This window comes from Agelaius phoeniceus, chromosome 3, assembly GCF_051311805.1.
Source record: "Agelaius phoeniceus isolate bAgePho1 chromosome 3, bAgePho1.hap1, whole genome shotgun sequence".
NCBI classification, from domain to species: domain Eukaryota; kingdom Metazoa; phylum Chordata; class Aves; order Passeriformes; family Icteridae; genus Agelaius; species Agelaius phoeniceus.
Genome location: NC_135267.1, coordinates 488,493 through 508,835, shown reverse-complemented (window position 1 = coordinate 508,835; position 20,343 = coordinate 488,493). Strand labels below are relative to the sequence as shown.

The window sequence follows — 20,343 nt, the reverse complement described above, 5'->3', positions numbered from 1 at the left end:
GCTCCAGCCACCCCCAGGGGCCATCCCTGGCCACCAGCCATGCCAGGGGCCTCCAAAGCTGTGTGCCTCACCAGGGAGTGGGAATGAAATGAAAATGGAGCTGCTGACAGGCTCGTGCCCGAGGAGATGCAGACACCAGGGAAGGCTCCCCTGAAGTGTCTGAGACGGTGTCATTTGTGCAAATGAGGAAGAGCATGAGTTATCCTCAGCTGATGGAGCCAGCAGGATTTCACACATCGTGTCCCGAGGGGAGCTGTGGGAACAGAGAACTCCTGCAGCGTGGGGAGGGCTGGGATCCAGGGGGGCTGCAGCTCCCTGCTCTGCCCCTGCCATTTCATTTCCTTTCCTTTCCTTTCCTTTCCTTTCCTTTCCTTTCCTTTCCTTTCCTTTCCTTTCCTTTCCTTTCCTTTCCTTTCCTTTCCTTTCCTTTCCTTTCCTTTCCTTTCCTTTCCTTTCCTTTCCTTTCCTTTCCTTTCCTTTCCTTTCCTTTCCTTTCCTTTCCTTTCCTTTCCTTTCCTTTCCTTCCCTTCCCTTCCCTTCCCTTCCCTTCCCTTCCCTTCCCTTCCCTTCCCTTCCCTTCCCTTCCCTTCCCTTTTTCCCTGTCCTGTCCCTGTCCCGTCCCTGTCCCTGTCCCTGCCCTGTCCCTGTCCCTGCCCTGTCCCTGTCCCTGTCCCTGTCCCTGTCCCTGTCCCTGTCCCTGCTCTGTCCCTGTCCCTGTCCCTGCCCTGTCCCTGTCCCTGCCCTGTCCCTGTCCCTGTCCCTGCCCTGTCCCTGTCCCTGTCCCTGTCCCTGTCCCTGCTCTGTCCCTGTCCCTGCCCCGTCCCCGTCCCTTCCCTGCCATTCCCTGTCCCTGTCCCTGTCCCTTCCCTGCCATTCCCTGTCCCTGTCCCGTCCCCGTCCCCGTCCCCATCCCTGTCCCTGTCCCTGTCCCTGCCCTGTCCCTGTCCCTGCCCTGTCCCCGTCCCTTCCCTGCCATTCCCTGTCCCTGTCCCGTCCCTGTCCCTGTCCCCGTCCCTGTCCCTGTCCCTGTCCCTGTCCCTGTCCCTGCCCTGTCCCTGTCCCTGCCCTGTCCCCGTCCCTTCCCTGCCATTCCCTGTCCCTGTCCCGTCCCTGTCCCTGTCCCTGTCCCTGCCCTGTCCCTGTCCCTGTCCCTGTCCCTGTCCCTGTCCCCATCCCTGTCCCTGTCCCGTCCCTGTCCCTGTCCCTGCCCTGCCCAGAGCAGGGGGTTCCCCAGGAGGGGACACACTCAGCAGCCCCACCCCATCCTCCCAGGGCTCCCCAGCATGCCCTGGTGGCCCCAGGCACCTTCTCCTGCCATGGTGCTGGGCAGGGATGGCTGCAGAGCAGGAAAGGTTCATCCCCAGAGGTGCTGGCACTGCCCAGGCTGCCCAGGGATGGGCACGGCCCCGAGGCTGCCAGAGCTCCAGGAGCCTTTGGACAGCACTGCCAGGGATGCCCAGGCTGGGATTGTTGGTGTTGGTCTGGGCAGGGACAGGGGTTGGACTCGTGCACCTGGGGGTCTCTTCCAGCTCAGGGTATTCCATGATTCTGTGATGGAGCTGTGGAGTCACAGAACTACAGAATCACAAAATCCCTGAGGGTGAAGAAGATCTCCAAGCCCCTGAGTCCAACTGTTCCCCCAGCACTGCCAAGGCCACCACTGTCCCCAGGTACCACAGCCACACCAAACTGCCACTCTCACACTCCCAGTGCTGCTGGGCAAGCACTGATCCCATTTTTACTCCATTTTTGCTCCATTTTTGCTCCACCTGAGCTCCAAAGGAGCTGCTTCAGGAGGTGCTGCTCTGCAGGGAGCCAAGGCAACGCTGGTTGTTCCTGACCCACCACTGAGCTCCAGGTCACAATCCTGGTTATTCCAGAGCTGCCTGATCTCCTCAGCTCCAGGTCACAATCCTGGTTATTCCAGAGCTGCCTGATCTCCTCAGCTCCAGCTCACAATCCTGGTTATTCCAGAGCTGCCTGATCTCCTCAGCTCCAGCTCACAATCCTGGTTATTCCAGAGCTGCCTGATCTCCTCAGCTCCAGCTCACAATTCTGGTTATTCCAGAGCTGCCTGATCTCCTCAGCTCCAGGTCACAATCCTGGTTATTCCAGAGCTGCCTGATCTCCTCAGCTCCAGGTCACAATCCTGGTTATTCCAGAGCTGCCTGATCTCCTCAGCTCTCCCTTCAAGGACCCACTGGAGCTGTGTGACCCCCACATGTCACCATCCTGCTCTCAAAGCCACCAAGGACGTGTCTGCAAGGTCCCCTCTGGTCACATCCACCCTAAACACCTCTGGTTCTGCAGCTGTTTTGTTTCTCCAGCTGCTTTAGCCAACCTAAAATAAATGTTTGGGTGACTTCAGCTAATGCTTCAGGTTTAGATAGCAAATATTTGTCCAATATGACCCCCAAGAAACCATTTCCACCTGTTTAGTTGGGGTTTTTGGCCAAAATCAGTGGGTGTTTGGCCAATCCCAAGAGATATTCAAATATCAGGCACATTTATGGGATCATCCCCAAATAATCTTTATGTTCCTGTGGATGCATGGAAACAGTGAGTTCCTCACCTTCCCAAGGCATCTTCAGACCCTCAAGGATTGGAGATCCTTGGCTCTATGTACATGACCTGTTGTGTCAAATTTAATTTATTTAATTTTTTTATTTAATGATTTAATTAATTTTAATTTAATTAATATATTTAATTTATTATATATATATACATTTTTATATATTATGTATTATATATAATATATATAATATATTATATATAACATATAATGTTATATTATATAAAATATTATATTATATATAATATTTTATATATTATTAGACATAATTTATTTTATATAATAATATATAAATATTATGTATAATATTTATATATTATATAATTTATTATATCTAATATTTGTAAAATATATAATATATAAATATTATCTATTTAATTTATTTAATTTAATTAATTCCCCTGAAAATTTAATTAATGCAGGGGAAAAATCAATGTTTAGTTGAAGATGTTACTCCCTATAACAGTAAATTCAAAAATTAGACTTCATGGTGCAACCATACTTCTTAAGTTCAGCCTACATTTGATATTCCCCTCCAGCTGCCACATAGAATATGTGGTAATAACAAAATAAATAAAAACATAGAATGTTTTTAATTTGTGGAGATGAGGTTTGGCCTGCTCTCCCAGCACACATCACAGCTGTGCCTTTCACTGGGGGCTCTCCCTGCCCTTGCAGCAGTGACTCCACCCTCAGGATAGCCACCAGCTGTTTGCACAGGTCCCAGGGAAGTGCTGGAATGAGATAAGAGCCACCACCTGCAGGAGAATGTCACCTCCTGCTCCCACTCTGCTGTGTCAAAACAGCAAAAACAGTCAAAAACCAGTCAAAAACCAGTCAAAAACCAGTCAAAACCCCTGAAGGGGCTTAAAGGCCCTGTGGATGTGGCACTGGGGACTTGGGGCACTGGTGGCCTTGGCAATTGGGGGAACAAGTGGACTCGATGGTCTGAGGGATTTCCCAACCCCAACAATTCCAGGATTGCCTCTCTCCTCTCAGCCCCCTGTCTCATGTCTGCTTTTCCTCTTTGTGTTTTCTCCTGAAGCAGAGGAAGAAGACGAAGAAGAAACAGAGAAGCTGCAGAACGGGAAGGACCGAGGTGAGGGGACAAACGTGTCTCAGAGCTCTGCAGCGTTTTCTGATCACTCCTCTGGGGCTTCACTGGCTCCCTTTGCACCCCACGGGGGCCTCTGGGTGCAGGTGGATGGCTCTGGGTGCAGGTGGATGGCCCTGGGTGCAGGTGGGTGGCTCTGGGTGCAGGTGGATGGCTCTGGGTGCAGGTGGATGTCCCTGGATCAGGTGGGTGGCTCTGGGTGCAGGTGGATGGCTCTGGGTGCAGGTGGATGTCCCTGGATCAGGTGGGTGGCTCTGGGTGCAGGTGGGTGGCTCTGGGTGCAGGTGGATGGCCCTGGGTGCAGGTGGGTGGCTCTGGGTGCAGGTGGATGGCTCTGGGTGCAGGTGGATGGCCCTGAGTGCAGGTGGATGGCCCCAGGTACAGGTGGGTGGCTCTGGGTGCAGGTGGCTCTGGGTGCAGGTGGATGGCTCTGGGTGCAGGTGGATGTCCCTGGATCAGGTGGGTGGCTCTGGGTGCAGGTGGATGTCCCTGGGTGCAGGTGGATGGCCCTGAGTGCAGGTGGATGGCCCTGGGTGCAGGTGGGTGGCTCTGGGTGCAGGTGGATGGCCCTGGGTGCAGGTGGATGGCCCTGGGTGCAGGTGGGTGGCTCTGGGTGCAGGTGGGTGGCTCTGGGTGCAGGTGGGTGGCTCTGGATCAGATGGATGTCCCCAGGTACAGGTGGATGGCCCTGGGTACAGGTGGTTCTGGGTGCAGGTGGCTCTGGTGGAGCAGCCCCCTGGCAGGTGCTGTGGCACCTGTCACATGTCACCTGCCAGCCCCAGTCCCTGTGCCCAGCAGCTGCCATGGGCCAGTGTTACACAGAAATGTGAGAGAGGAGGAGGAGGAGCTGCTCCAGCTGCTCCAGAGGCTGTGAGAAATCACAGGGGAGGCTCAGACAGTGTGGCACTCACCAGGACAGACCCTGAGCACTGGCACTGTCACCTGCCCAGCCCCTGCCCATGGTGACCTTGGCTGGACAAGTGTCCCTGTGCCAATGGGGATCATCCCACAGTGACCTTGGCTGGACAAGTGTCCCTGTGCCAATGGGGATCCATCCCACAGTGACCTTGGCTGGACAAGTGTCCCTGTGCCAATGGGGATCCCATGGTGGCCTTGGCTGGACAAGTGTCCCTGTGCCAATGGGGATCCATCCCACAGTGACCTTGGCTGGACAAGTGTCCCTGTGCCAATGGGGATCCCATGGTGACCTTGGCTGGACAAGTGTCCCTGAGCCAATGGGGATCCATCCCATGGTGGCCTTGGCTGGACAAGTGTCCCTGAGCCAATGGGGATCCCATGGTGACCTTGGCTGGACAAGTGTCCCTGAGCCAATGGGGATCCATCCCACGGTGACCTTGGCTGGACAAGTGTCCCTGAGCCAATGGGGATCCCATGGTGGCCTTGGCTGGACAAGTGTCCCTGAGCCAATGGGGATCCATCCCACGGTGACCTTGGCTGGACAAGTGTCCCTGTGCCAGTGGGGATCATCCCACAGTGACCTTGGCTGGACAAGTGTCCCTGTGCCAATGGGGATCCATCCCATGGTGACCTTGGCTGGACAAGTGTCCCTGTGCCAGTGGGGATCCCATGGTGACCTTGGCTGGACAAGTGTCCCTGTGCCAATGGGGATCCATCCCATGGTGGCCTTGGCTGGACAAGTGTCCCTGTGCCAATAGGGATCCCATGGTGACCTTGGCTGGACAAGTGTCCCTGTGCCAGTGGGGATCCCATGGTGGCCTTGGCTGGACAAGTGTCCCTGTGCCAGTGGGGATCCCATGGTGGCCTTGGCTGGACAAGTGTCCCTGTGCCAATGGGGATCCATCCCACAGTGACCTTGGCTGGACAAGTGTCCCTGTGCCAATGGGGATCCATCCCACAGTGACCTTGGCTGGACACGTGTCCCTGTGCCAATGGGGATCCCATGGTGGCCTTGGCTGGACAAGTGTCCCTGTGCCAATGGGGATCCCTCCCACAGTGACCTTGGCTGGGCAAGTGTCCCTGAGCCAATGGGGATCCATCCCATGGTGACCTTGGCTGGACAAGTGTCCCTGTGCCAATGGGGATCCATCCCACAGTGACCTTGGCTGGACACGTGTCCCTGTGCCAATGGGGATCCATCCCACAGTGACCTTGGCTGGACACGTGTCCCTGTGCCAATGGGGATCCCATGGTGGCCTTGGCTGGACAAGTGTCCCTGTGCCAATGGGGATCCCATGGTGGCCTTGGCTGGACAAGTGTCCCTGTGCCAATGGGGATCATCCCACAGTGACCTTGGCTGGACAAGTGTCCCTGTGCCAATGGGGATCCATCCCATGGTGACCTTGGCTGGACAAGTGTCCCTGTGCCAATGGGGATCCCATGGTGGCCTTGGCTGGACAAGTGTCCCTGTGCCAATGGGGATCCATCCCATGGTGACCTTGGCTGGACAAGTGTCCCTGTGCCAGTGGGGATCATCCCATGGTGGCCTTGGCTGGACAAGTGTCCCTGTGCCAGGGGGGATCCCACAGGCAGTGCCACCCCTGTCACAGGAGCTCCCTGCCTTTCAGCCCTGTGTCCCTGGTGTCCCAGGCTTTCCCCCTGTGCTGAGGAACCCGTGGCCCATCCCAGGCGTTATTCCAGAGCTGGGAGGGATCCTCGTGGCCTCAGGACTTTCAGGGCAGCCCGAGGGAGGGAATGCCGGGATCTGCTCCTCTCCTCGCACTCCAGGAGCCACCAGGAAGCTCCTCCCAGGGACAGGACCTCCCTCAGGGCTCTCTTGGCTCCTGCTCTGGATGTTCCAAACCCAAACAGAGGAACAGCCTTGGCCGGGTCTGAATCAGCCCCGGCATTTGTCTCGCTTGAGCCAAAGCCCAGTCCAGCATCAACAAAGCAGCACTTTGGAGCCTGCTTTTGTTACACACACATTTCCTGCTGGCTCAGCTGCTGCAGCACTTCTCCCAGAAGAGCTCATTGCCCTGAGCTTTCCCATCCCCTGCCTTGTGCAGAGCACCCAGGTGTTTGGAACCGCTCTGTTCCTCTGCCCACCCGCGGCTGAGCGCGGTGGGGAGCTCGATTTTGGCTGAAACAGGAGATTTCCAGAGCAGAACCGAGTCTCAGGACCCTCTCTGCCCCAGAACATTCCTCATCACTGGAATATTTGAGATGCTTAGCAGATGATCCGCGAGGCTTTTTCCAAATATGCATTGTGTCTGGCATGGGAAACGGGACAGGGGGAGGCTGAGGCATGGCAGATGGTGGATGCAGCAGAGATGGAACACAAACTCTCCCCAATTACTCCAGCCCAGACGTGTCCAAGAGCAGAGCTGGGTCCAAGAGCCTCGGTGTGGAATGTAAATACTGTCCCTGCCAGGGAAAAAAGCACTTTATTGCAGTCCCAGAGCTGGTGAGGTCAGCCTCTGGCAGGGAGATCGAGGAATGATCAATATGGAGCTGCAGGGGCTGGGGGAGCTGCTGCAGACCCTGTGGCGAGGGGACAGCAGGGACGGGTGACACCACAGCCAGGGAGCTGTGGCCAGGGAGCTGCAGGGGTGGGGAGCCCAGGTTCAGCTCTGGGGGCAGCCCTGGCCCAGCAGCATTCTCCTTTTGGGATGAACCAGAGGAAAAAGCAGCTCAGGGGGTCCCCAGCCCCTGCACCCCACCCAGGCCAAGGGAGGGGCTGGTCCTCACTGCCACGGATTTAGAGAATCATCCCAGAGTGGGTGGCATGGGAAAGGGAGCTCAGAGCCCCTCCAGTGCCACCCCTGCCATGCCAGGGACACCTTCCCCTGTCCCAGCTGCTCCCAGCCCTGCCCAGCCTGGCCTTGGGCACTGCCAGGGATCCAGGGACACTTCTCTGGGCACCCGGGGCCTGCCCACCCTCCCAGGGAACAATTCCTGCCCAATATCCATTCCTAATCCACCTCCTTTTCATTGAATGCCACTCCGAGGGACAGCATCATCCTTGGGCTTCCTCACAAGTTTCTTCATGTGGTTATTTCCTATTTCCCTGCTGTGTTTTTATCTTATTCCCAATGAATGAACCCCAGCCCTCCCTCCCTGCTGGAGGGGCTGACCTTCGATGGAGCAGGGCTGGATTTGGGGGATGAAATCTCTGGGATTTGTCACACACACATTTCCTGCTTTGATTCGTGTAACAAATGCCACTCAGCTTCATCCCCCGTGGCTGGGATCGCAGAGCAGTGTCCCCAGAGGTGTCCCCAAGGTCTGCAGGCTCTGGGGGCACAGCTGGGAGCTGGCAGAGCCTCCTCCATCCCATCCTGGGGGTGACACACCCAGCTCAGCCTTGCTGCTGCTCCCTGTGCTCCCCCTGTGGATGCTGGCTCTGTGCATCCACACCTTCCCCCTGCCAGGGCTCATCAGGGGTGGGAGCAGCTCTGCCAGGAGCTGGCCAAGTGCTGCTGCTTCTCCCCCAGGCTCCTCTTTGGGCCAAGACATGGACCCATGACAGTGTCACCTCAGACTCACCACGTCCTTGTCCCTTCCTCACTGCCCATTTGGGTTCTATAACCCTGCAACCACTGCAAGGGGGACCAAACACCTGGGTTCTGCTCAGACTGGTGGGAACAGCAGAGTTTTCTGGCCCGTTACATTTCCTGGACAAAAACAATCCCAGTTTGAAATTCCAGCACTGGCACAGGGTGCCCAGCCTGGATCCCTGGCAGTGCCCAAGGCCAGGCTGGACACTGGCACACCCTGGCACACTGGGAGGTGTCCCTGCCATGGCAGGGCTGGCACTGGGGGGGCTCTGAGCTCCCACCCAAACCAGTCTGGGATTCCCTGGAATGCCCCTGCCCATCTGGGCAAAGCTGAGCTCCTGCATCCCCCTGTCCCCAGAGGACAGTCCAGGTTTGGGGTGACACCGAGCTGGCAGCTCAGCAGGGACAGGGCCAAGCCCTGGGAAGGTGCCCAGGTGCCAGGACAGGCTGGGGCCACCCCCACACAGAGCAGGGACAGCCTGGCACGGGGACACCGAGGTGACCCCGCAGCAGTGACGTGTCCTTGTCAGGGTCTGTGGCTCCTGTGGCATTCCTGGCAAGGAGGGGACAGCCCTGCCCCTGTGCCTGGCACCAGAGAGGCCACCCTGGGCCCAGCTGAGCTGCCCAGGACAGCAGGGACAGGGAGGGACCATGGCAGCCAGGGAGGTGACACCTGGAAGGGCTGAGGGCACTGGGATCAAAGCCCAGCGTGGGAATAACTGCTGGGGGGGGACTCAGGGAAACTGAGGCAGGGTCTTCTCTGGGGTGCCTGGGTGTGGTGGTGTTCCCAGGGGTCCCAGGGAAGAGAATCTGACTCCATGTTTCAGAAGGCTTGATTTATTATTTTATGATATATATTACATTAAAACTATACTAAAAGAATAGAAGAAAGGATTTCATCAGAAGGCTGTCTAAGCTAAGAATAGAAAAGGAAAGAATGATAACAAAGGCTTGTGACTGACCAGAGTCTGAGACAGCTGGGCTGTGATTTGCCATTAATTAGAAACAACCACATGGGACCAATCCCAAATCCACCTGTTGCATCCCACAACAGCAGATAACCATGGGTTACATTTTGTTCCTGAGGCCTCTCAGCTTCTCAGGAGGAAAAGTCCTAAGGAAAGGATTTTTCATAAAATGTGTCTGTGACACAGGGGGGAAAGAAAAGGGGCAGGAATAAAGGGAATTCTGTCCCCCTGCAGCAGTAAGAGCTGGGGGCAGATCCTCATTTTGTGGGGCAGGAAATGCTCCCCGTGCTAACCTGCTCTTCCCTCTTTGCAGGTTAGGAGGGACCACAGGCTGGACAGCAGCTCAGGTAAGGATGGACACCTGTCCCACCTCCAGCAGCTCCTGAGCTCCTGTCACCTCCTGAGCTCCTGTCACCTCCTGCTCTTGTCCTGTTTCTGCACCAGGAAGGTCCCACCTGCCCATCCCTCCCCTCAAAAGGATGTTTTCCTCAGAATTATGGAATGGGTTGGGTGGGAAGGGATCCTAAAACTCACCCTATCCCATCCAGTGCCATGGCAGGGACACCTCCCAGTGTGCCAGGGTGTGCCAGTGTCCAGCCTGGCCTTGGGCACTGCCAGGGATCCAGGCTGGGCACCCTGGGCCAGGGCCTGCCCACCCTGCCAGGGCACAATTCCTCATTCCCAAGATCCCATCCATCCCTGTCCTCTGGCACTGGGAGCCATTCCCTGGCTCCTGTCCCTGCAGGCCTTGTCCCCAGTCCCTCTGCAGCTCTCCTGGAGCCCCTTCAGGCCCTGCCAGGGGCTCTGAGCTCTCCCCAGGGTGGGCAAACACCATCACCCCAGCCCTGCCAGCCTTATCTCCCATTTTATTGTCCCTTCTCCCCTTTTATGGTCCCTTCTGTAAGGAGAGGAAACAGGAGCCCGTGGTGATGGACCCTGTCCAGACAGACCAAAATACATTGTCTGCCCCTGAGAAAGGCAGGGCTCCGAGTTAATAAGCAGGCATAACAGATGGACAGACAGACAGGTGCAGGGAGAGCAGGAGGGGCAGGGCTGGAGCCTGCAGTGTCTCCAGGGAGATCCTTATCTCCCCCACCTGAAAAGCTGCGAGGAGCAGGCTCGGGTTTCCACAGCCTCTGGAAGTTTGCCACAATGCCCATCAGCACTCCCCGTGGGCAGGAGGCAGAAACTCCTGCCATGGATGCAGCAGAGGGGACAGCAGGGCATGGGGACAGCAGGGACCTTCCTCTGGGACCTCCTCCCTCTCCCTGCTGATGGCAGGCACCGGGCAGGAGAAAGCCTTGGAGACCCTTCCCTGATCCCCCAGGGCCAGGAGGATCCAGAGCAGGATTTTGTGGGATAATCCCAGCACCAGCTCCCACCAAACATCCTCTGCAAAGTGCAAAAAGGGGATTTGCCCTTTTCCCCACCTCCCAGCAGTGCAAGGAGAGAGCCCCAGAGAGGCTCAGGAGCCTTTCTGGCAGTTTTTGCATTAGAAATTCAAGTCCTGCCTGATCTGGGAAACAATCTGGTAACTCAAGAAGGAGTGAAATTGCAGCGTTGGAGGGGGAGGCACCACGGGCAGCCACAGAGTGAGGCTTTCCCTCACCCCCTGAAAGGAGACAGGGACATGAGTGACCCTGCCACCCCCAGGGCTGGGGGGGACAGGAGGAGCCCCAATTTCCCCTTCCCCAGAGCCCAGAGGGGCCTCCAGCACACGAGAGAATGAGAGTGAATGAGAGACCCCTGAGAAAGGAGGGAGAGGAACCAGCCAGGCTCCAGGATCCTACAGAAAAAATGGGAAAGGACAAAAGAAAAGCAAAAATAACCCTTTACACCGTGGTGGCTCTTCCATTTTCCCCATGGAAAGGGGGTCAGGCCTTGGCAGGGGCTGCCCAGGGAGGTTTGGAGGCGTCACTCAGGGGACAAGGTGGGGACAAGGTGGGGATTGCACTTGGTGACCCCAGAGGTCTTTCCTAACCTCAGGGGTTCCGAGTTCCTCCTGTGTGTGGTGCCAGGACCAGAGGGTGCTCCTGAGCCTGCTGCTGGAGGGGCTGTGCCCAGCCCTGACCTGGCAGAGTCACCCTGGGGACCTGCCCTGGCCTCAGGAGCTGGAGGTTCCTGGCCCCTGCCCTGAGGGCAGCAGTTCTGGGCCCAGCTGGACACTCTGGTGGTGCCACACTCGGGTTTGGCCAGGGGGCTCAGGGGCCATTGGGGCTGGAAAAGCTGGAAAAGCTCTCTGGGACACTGAGCCCAGCCACCCCCAGCACTGCCCAGGCCACCCCTGTCCCCTGTCCCCAGGTGCCACAGCCACAGGGCTCTGAAACCCTCCAGGGATGGGCACTGCAAACCTCCAGGAGCAGTTCCAAGGCCTGAGCACCCTTTCCATGGGGAAATTCCTCCTGGTGTCCAACAGCTTCCCTGAGCTTCCACAGGGATGCAGAACAGTTCCAGCCACTCAGAGCTTTAACCAGCAAGGAAAGGAGAATGATCAGAGCTTGGTCTCCTTATCCAGAGCCATCCCTGCCTCAGCCTTGGGTATGGGAAAGCCAAAGCCAGGCCCTGGCAGAAGTGTCAGCAAGGCCCTGAGAGCTCAGCCCAGCACAAACCATGAACAAGGATTTTACTTTCAATACCCACACAGAAAGTGCCCAAGTGCCACATCCCCACAGCTGCTAAAGCCCTGCAGGGATGGGCACCCCAAACCCCCCTGGGCAGCCCCTGCCAAGGCCTGAGCCCCCTTTCCATGCAGAAATTCCTCCTGGTGCCCACCCTGAGCCTGCCCTGGCCCAGCCTGAGGCCATTTCCCCTTGTCCTGTCCCTGTTCCCTGGGAGCAGAGCCCGACCCCCCTGGCTGTGCCCTCCTGGCAGGGACTTGTGCAGAGCCACAAGGGCCCCCTGAGCCTCCTTTGCTCCAGGCTGAGCCCCTGCCCAGCTCCCTCAGCCCCTGCTGGGGCTCCATTCCCTGCCCAGCTCCCTCAGCCCCTCCTGGGGCTCCATTCCCTGCCCAGCTCCCTCAGCCCCTCCTGGGGCTCCATTCCCTGCCCAGCTCCCAGCACTGGTGGTTCCAGGACCAGGCAGGATCTCTGTGGGATTTCTATGGGATTTCTGCAGGATCTCTGCAGGATTTCTGTGGACTTTCTGTGGGATTTCTTCAGGATTTCTGCGGGATGGGATCTCTGTGGAATCTCTGTGGTATCACTGCAGGGTCTCTGCGGGATTTCTGTGGGATCTCTGCAGGATTTCTGTAGGATCTCTGCAGGATTTCTGTGGGGTCTCAGCAGGGTCTCAGCAGGATTTCTGTGGGATCTCTGCAGGATTTCTGTGGGGTCTCAGCAGGATCTCTGCAGGGTCTCAGCAGGATTTCTGTGGGATCTCTGCAGGATTTCTGTGGGATCTCTGCAGGATTTCTGTGGGGTCTCTGCAGGATCCCTGCAGACCCTGACGGGTTTCCCGGTGCCGCAGGCTCGGAGGTTGCTCCTGCGATCGAGGGACGTCTCCCCCCTCAGAAGAGGCGGTTCCAGCCCATCCATCACCATCGTGCAACTGTGACCGATCTCCACCACCTGCAGCCGCCGGGAGCCAGCACCGGGAGCTGTCCCGAGGCCTCTCCTGCCCCTCAGGCATTGCATGCACCCTCGGTGTGTTCCCACCCGGCTCAGCCGCTCAGGCAGGCTTAAAAAACGAAAATAACACCTGAAAGGACACTGCTGCTGCCTCCGTGTGCTGCTCCCTTCCAGGGTCCCCCAACAGCACCACTGTCACCCCCACTGGGTCACTGCTCCTGCCTCTGTCCCTCCCCGGGCATGGAACAGAGGGGAGCAGCCCCCAGGGTCACCCCTGCACAGAACCCGGGGGGTTCAGCCTTTAAAACCCACCTGGAGCTCCTGCAGTGGGGATTCAGCCTTTAAAACACACCTGGAGCTCCTGCAGTGGGGATTCAGCCTTTAAAATACACCTGGAGCTCCTGCAGTGGGGATTCAGCCTTTACAAACACACCTGGAGCTCCTGCAGTGGGGATTCAGCCTTTAAAACACACCTGGAGCTCCTGCAGTGGGGATTCAGCCTTTAAAACACACCTGGAGCTCCTGCAGTGGGGATTCAGCCTTTAAAATACACCTGGAGCTCCTGCAGTGGGGATTCAGCCTTTACAAACACACCTGGAGCTCCTGCAATGGGGATTCAGCCTTTAAAATACACCTGGAGCTCCTGCAATGGGGATTCAGCCTTTAAAACATGCCTGGAGCTCCTGCAGTGGGGATTCAGCCTTTAAAACACACCTGGAGCTCCTGCAGTGGGGATTCAGCCTTTAAAATACACCTGGAGCTCCTGCAGTGGGGATTCAGCATTTACAAACACACCTGGAGCTCCTGCAGGCACCTGGGGGGTTCAGCCTTTACCTGGAGCCAGGTGTGAGGCCACAGCCTCCCAGGTGGGTGGTGGGATGCAGGGCTGGGGCTGTCACCAACCTCTGGTGGTCCCATCCCAAGCAGGGATGGAGGGAGGAGCAGGGCCAGGCCTAGAGGAGCAGCAGCATCAGGAGCTGGGCTCAGTTTGGGTGGAATTCAGGGAAATAAGGGAGCAGGGATGGCAGAGACCCCCAGCACCCCCAGCTCTGCCCCCTCCCTGCAGCAGGGACAGGGGCAATGAACACCCTGGTGGCCGCAGCCTGGCTTGGTGTAAGTGTTGGGAAGGAGCTGCAAGGGCAGCCAGGAGAACCTGGAGGGAAGAGCAGCCCCAGCTGGGAAAGGGGACAGGGATGGGGACAAGGACAGGGACAGGGAGAGGAATGGGGAATGGGAGTGAGACAGGAATGGGGATAAGGACAGGGATGGGAATGGGAGCCAGGACAGGGATGGGGAGAAGGATGGGAGATGGAGATGGGAATGGGGATAAAGACAAGGATGGGAATGGGGACAAGGAGAGGGATGGGAGAGAGACAGGGATGGAGAGAGGGATGGGAATGGGGATAAGGAGAGGGATGGGAGCAAGGACAGGGATGGGGAGAGAGATGGGAATGGGGATAAGAACAGGGATGGGGACAGGGACAAGTAGAGGGATGTGGATGGGAGCAAGGATAGGGATGGGGAGAGAGATGGGAGATGGAGATAGGGATGGGGATGCAGACAGGAATGGGGATGGAGATGGGGATGAGAATGGAGAGATGGGGACCAGGACAGAGGCAGGGACCACTCCCCGTGGGTTTTCAGCTGAATTTGCTGCATTTGGGCGTGCGGCGCCTTTGGCTGTGCTGTGGGCCCAACACACAAAGTGGGGATGTTTTCCTGAAGGCCCAGCTGGGGTGGGGACGGCACCAGGAGCTGCCTGGGGGTCAGGGTCTGTGCCCCAGGCAGGGCTGGGAGGGGCTGGGGGTCTCCCATCACCTCCTGTGGGCACTGCAGGGCAGGGATGGGGGCACAGCAGAGCTGGGGCACTGGGCTCGTGGGGAAAGCCCGGTGGGATCCATCAGGACTGGGGAGATGGGGAGGCTGCAGGGCCTCCCCAGCACCCCTGACACCGAGGAGAGCAGGACTGGGGTGCCCAGGGCCCTGTTGTGAGATGTCACCCTAGGGTGTCACTGAGGGAGGTAATTAAAGCCTTTCTAATTGACCCCTGGGCTGGGGCAGGGACATGGGGCTCACAGCAGCTGCACCCTCCTGATCAGGATTGCCACTTGCAGTTCCCTGGGGCAAAACCAACCAAGGAAAATGCTCCTGAAAAAAAACCACCCAAGGAAAATGCACCTGAAAAAAAAAACAAACCAATCCAAGGAAAATGCACCTGAATAAAAACAAACCAAGGAAAATGCACCTGAATAAAAACCAAACCAATCCAAGGAAAATGCTCCTGAATAAAAACAACCCAATCCAAGGAAAATGCACCTGACAAAAACCAACCCAAGGAAAATGCTCCTGAAAAAAACCAAACCAATCCAAGGAAAAAGCACATGAATAAAAACAAACCAAGGAAAATGTTCCTGAATAAAAACCAAACCAACCCAAGGAAATGCACCTGAAAAAAAACAAACCAAGGAAAATGCACCTGAAAAAACTAAACCAATCCAAGGAAAATGCACCTGAATAAAAACAAACCCAAGGAAAATGCACCTGAATAAAAACAACCCAAGGAAAATGCACCTGACAAAAACCAACCCAAGGAAAATGCACCTGAAAAAACCAAACCAATCCAAGGAAAATGCTCCTGAATAAAACCAATCCAAGGAAAATGCACCTGAATAAAACCAGTCCAAGGAAAATGCACCTGACAAAACCAGCCCAAGGAAAATGCCCCTGAAAGTGTTTACCCATGGGCAGCCCCGGGGCAGAGCCGTTTCCCTGTCCCTGTGCTGGCACCCCTGGGTCAATGCCAGGACAGGGACATTCCAACTGCCATGGGACAGGAATGGGAACAGGTTAATGCCAGGACAGGACAGGGACATCCCCATTGCCATGGGGACAGGTTAATGCCAGGACAGTGACATCCCCATTGCCATGGGGACAGGGAATGGGGACAGGTCAATGCCAGGACAGGGACATCCCCATTGCCACAGGGACAGGTCAATGCCAGGACAGTGACATGCCAATTGCCATGGGGACGGGTTAATGCCAGGTCGGGGACATCCCCATTGCCACGGGGCACAGAATGGGGACAGGAGCCATGTCCCACCCCAGCTGCTCTGTGGGTGACACACACAAGGACAGGGGTGGCCGTGGCCACTCCTGGCTCCCCAGGCCTTGGCAGTGCCCACACAGCCGGGGTGTCCCTGGGGGTGACACCAAGCTCTGCTGCCATTCCCTATTCCTGCAGGCACAGGGAGTGTGGGACTGTCCCTGGAGCAGGGCTGTACCCACGAGCAGGGCTGTCCCCAGCATCAGGACTGTCCCCGGGAGCCCCAGCATCAGGACTGTCCCCAGGATCGGGACTGTCCCCAGCATCAGGACTGTCCCCAGCATCAGGACTGTCCCCAGGAGTGATCAGGACTCTCCCCAGGATCAGAACCGTCCCCGGGATCAGGACTGTCCTCAGGATCGGGACTGTCCCCAGGATCAGGACTCTCCCCAGGATCAGCATTGTCCCCAGCATCAGGACTATCCCTAGCATCAGGACTGTCCCCAGGATCAGAACCGTCCCCAGCATCAGGACTGTCCCCAGGATCGGGACTGTCCCCAGGATCAGGACCATCCCCAGCATCAGGACTGTCCCCGGGAGCGATCAGGACTGTCCCCGGGACCAGGACTGTCCCCATGAGCGGCTGGCGAGCCGCAGCCGATGCCGTAATCGCGGGGAACGATTCCAGCAGCAGCAGCAGCAGCAGCCCGTGAGCGGGGAGCCGCGTTCTGTCATCCGCCAAATATTCAATAACTCCATCTCCTCCCTGCGGGGCGCCTTGTCCCCTGGCCATGTGGCAGAGGCGGGGATTTGATGGCAAAGGGCAGCGAGGTTTCCCTGGGAAGCGCTGCTCGGGGCCGGCAGCAGCTGCGGGAGCCGGAGATCCCGCATTGGTCATGGCCGCGGTCACCGCACAGAGCGCGCAGTGTTCGGGCCCGGCACAGCTGCCAGATGTGCTCCCCCCTCCCCCCGCACAGCCGCACATCTGGCCGGGGAGAGCGGCCTCGGGGACATCGAGGGGGTGACAGAACCGCCAGAGCCTGCGGGGACACCCCGGGCTCGGGGACATCAGGGTGGTGACAGAGCCCCCAGCACACCCCGGGCTCGGGGACATCAGGGTGGTGACACCCCCAGCACACCCCGGGCTCGGGGACATCAGGGTGGTGACAGAATCCCCAGTGCCTGCGGGGACACCCCGGGCTCGGGGACATCAGGGTGGTGACAGAGCCCCCAGCACTCCCCGGGCTCGGTGTCACCGCCGCCGCCCCGGACACGGAGCCGCTGCTGAGCCCCACCCGGCCCGGCCCGGGCCGCAGACGGGTCCCAGCCGGTACCGGCTCCACGGGTGATGCCCGGCACCCCCCGGCAGCCCCAGCAGCCGTGCCCGACACCGGAGCCTCCCCCAGCGCTCCCGCATCCCGGCAGGAGCCGCATCCCTGGGAAGCCGCGGGGGCACGGGGGCGTCCCCTGCGCTCCGCAGCCCCGGTTTGGCACGGCCCGGTGTCCCTGCCCGGAGCTCCTTTGGTTTTTTGGGTTAAACATCCTGGGAGGAAGATCCCGAGCCCTCCCGAGCCGAGCAGGGCCGCGACACCGCCACGCCTCCCACCCGGGCCCACCCGTGCCAGCACCGCGCTGGGGGCCGCCTGCCCTGTCCCCTCTGTCCCCAGCCCAGCCGGGTCCCTGCCAGGCTCCCTTTGGGGACACGAAGCCACCGCGGTGCCGGAGGGGTCCGGGTGGGCACGGCCCCAGCCCGGGGCCCCCTCCCACGGTCAGGGTCTCGCACGGGGCCGGGGGGGCTGTGCAGGCTCGGCCAGGCCCGGGGTCCCCGCCCGGTGCTCATCCCGCAGGCCGTAACCCTTTCACACCTCATTAGAGCCGTAATTAATCCCGATTATTCCCAGCTGCAGGGGGAGGGGCGGCTCCTGCTCAGCCCCGCGGAGACCCCAGGAGCTCCATGGAGACCCCAGGAGCCCCATGGACACCCCAGGAACCCCATGGACACCCCAGGAACCGCACGGAGACCCCAGGGTCTGATGCACCCCTAGGAGGCTGCAGGAACCCCACAGAGACCCTGAAGACCCAAGTGCCCCACGGAGAGCCCCAAAAGCTCAAGCACTCCAGGGAGACCACGGGGACCCCAAACACCCCATGGAGACCCCAGGATCTCTGCGCACCCCAAAGCGTCCTCAGGGACCCCCTGCGCACCCCGTGTCCCCCTACACGGGGCCGGGGGCTCGGGTCAGCGCCAGATCCCGGGGCTGCTCCCTGCGCCCCCCGGATCGATCCCTTCATTGCTGACCCCCCTGCCCTTCATCCCAGCCCCCTCCTCCTCCTCCTGCCCACGGGTGGCACAGGTGTCGCGGGTGTGGCCGCAGGTGCGGGAGCCCCAGGCTGTGCCCACCCCTGCCCGCACCGCAGCTCCGAGTGACACTCGCCGTGTCCCCAAGGACAGGGCACCGCCCGCCACCTGCCCCCGGTGCCGCCAGCAGCGCTCCCACAGCCAGGGGTGGCAGCAGCCCCGGTGGCACCTGGGGACACTGAGCCCCTTCGGGGAGCCCGCGGTGCCCGGGATGGCCGCGGCCATCTCTGCTGGGAGGAACCGGCCGCGGTTGCATAACCGGGAGCGCTCGGAGCTGGAAACCAGGTCAGGCGGGGGGGACAGCGGGGACAGCGGGGACAGCGGGGACAGCGGGCACCGCCGCAGCTGCTCAGCCTCCCCGGGCACAGGCAGCGGCAGCAGCACGCCGGGAGTGGCACCGGGACAGGGCACCGGGAGTGGCACCGGGACAGGGAACCGGGACAGGGAACCGGGACATGGCACCGGGAATGGCACCGGGACAGGGCACCGGGAGTGGCACCGGGACAGGGAACCGGGACAGGGCACCGGGAATGGCACCGGGAATGGCACCGGGACAGGGCACCGGGAGTGGCACCGGGACAGGGAACCAGGACAGGGCACCGGGAGTGGCACCGGGACAGGGAACCGGGACAGGGCACCAGGACATGGAACCGGGAGTGGCACCGGGACAGGGCACCGGGAGTGGCACCGGGACAGGGAACCGGGACAGGGCACCAGGACATGGAACCAGGAGCGGCACTGGGACATGGCACCAGGACATGGAACCGGGAGTGGCACTGGGACATGGCATCAGGGCACGGAACCAGGACATGGAACCAGGAGTGGCACCGGGGCACAGCACCAGGACATGGAACCGGGAGCGGTACTGGGATTGGCACTGGGACATGGCACCGGGACATGGAACCGGGAGTGGCACTGGGACATGGCATCAGGGCACAGAACCAGGACATGGAATGGGGACACGGCACTGGGATTGGCACCAGGACAGGGCACTGGGACAGGGCACCGTGACCTCACCCAGCAGTGGCAGTGCCAGCAGCTCAGGGGCCCTGGGCCACGATGCCACCACAGCTGCGTCTCTCAGGATCCCTCTGGCCATGGGACCGTCACAGCCGTGTCCCTTGGTCACCAGAGCCGTGGTGGCATCATGCCTGTGTCCCTTGGGGTGCCCCCGATGAGGGTGGCATCACACCTGTGTCCCTGTGGGGTCCCTCAGGCCGTGGTGGCACCACTCCTGCATCCCTCAGGGTCACTGTCCCTTGGCCACCAGCGCTGCCACCCTCACTGCCCCATGGCACTGCTCAGCTCGGCAGCCGTGTCCCCACAGCCGTGACCTCAGGGCCTGGCACAGGTGGCCAGGTCACCCCCACCCTGGCACAGAAGTGCCACCCTGGCACACAGTGGCACTGCCACATGGTGACACTGCCAGCACACAGTGCCACCCTGGCGCACAGTGGCACTGCCACATGGTGACACTGCCAGCACAGGGTGACACTGCCCAGCACACAGTGACACTGCCCAGCACAGGGTGACACTGCCAGCACACGGTGACACCCTGGCACACAGTGGCACTGCCACACGGTGACACTGCCAGCACACGGTGACACTGCCCGGCATATGGTGACACTGCCCGGCACACGGTGCCACTGCCCAGCATACGGTGACACCCTGGCACACAGTGACACTGCCAGCACAGGGTGACACTGCCCAGCATACAGTGACATCCTGGCACACGGTGCCACTGCCCAGCTCACGCTGCCACCCTGGCACACGGTGACACTGCCAGCACATGGTGACACTGCCCAGCACACAGTGACACCCTGGCACACAGTGCCACCCTGGCACACGGTGCCACCCCGGCACACGGTGACACTGCCCAGCACACGGTGCCACCCCGGCACATGGTGACACTGCCCAGCACACGGTGACACTGCCCAGCACACAGTGACACCCTGGCACACGGTGCCACCCCAGCACACGGTGACACTGCCCAGCACACAGTGCCACCCTGGCACACGGTGACAGCACCACACGGTGCCGCCAGCTCTCCCCAGCTGCTCCCAGGCCGTGTCACCAGCCCGGTTTAATTTGGAGCCGCCCTCCAGCCATGATTAATTAATCCTTAATTAATCCCATCCCACCCCAGGGCCCTGCCCTGCCCTGGCAGCTGTCACCGTGTCACCGTGGTGCAGTGACAGGGCTGGGCCGGGGGCGTCCCAGTGAGGGGGGACCCCAGGGACACCCCG

General features: G+C 59.5%; 1 protein-coding gene across 7 annotated transcripts in view; it reads left to right on the top strand.

Annotated features, from left to right (window-relative positions):
• The window catches only part of DTNB (dystrobrevin beta), a 158,747-nt gene extending 145,908 nt beyond the window's left edge, over positions 1-12,839 (top strand). For 3 of the 7 annotated variants that reach the window (XM_077176404.1, XM_077176408.1, XM_077176409.1), the window contains 3 exons: positions 3,618-3,671; positions 9,443-9,476; positions 12,595-12,839. In XM_077176404.1, the coding sequence (XP_077032519.1) occupies positions 3,618-3,671; positions 9,443-9,447 (59 nt within the window). In that variant the 3' untranslated portion in view covers positions 9,448-9,476; positions 12,595-12,839. Of the gene's footprint in view, positions 1-3,617; positions 3,672-9,442; positions 9,477-12,534 lie in introns of all 7 variants that reach the window. The other 4 variants (XM_077176406.1, XM_077176407.1, XM_054652987.2 and 1 more) reach the window with 4 other exon arrangements.
• The last annotated feature ends 7,504 nt before the right edge of the window (positions 12,840-20,343 follow it).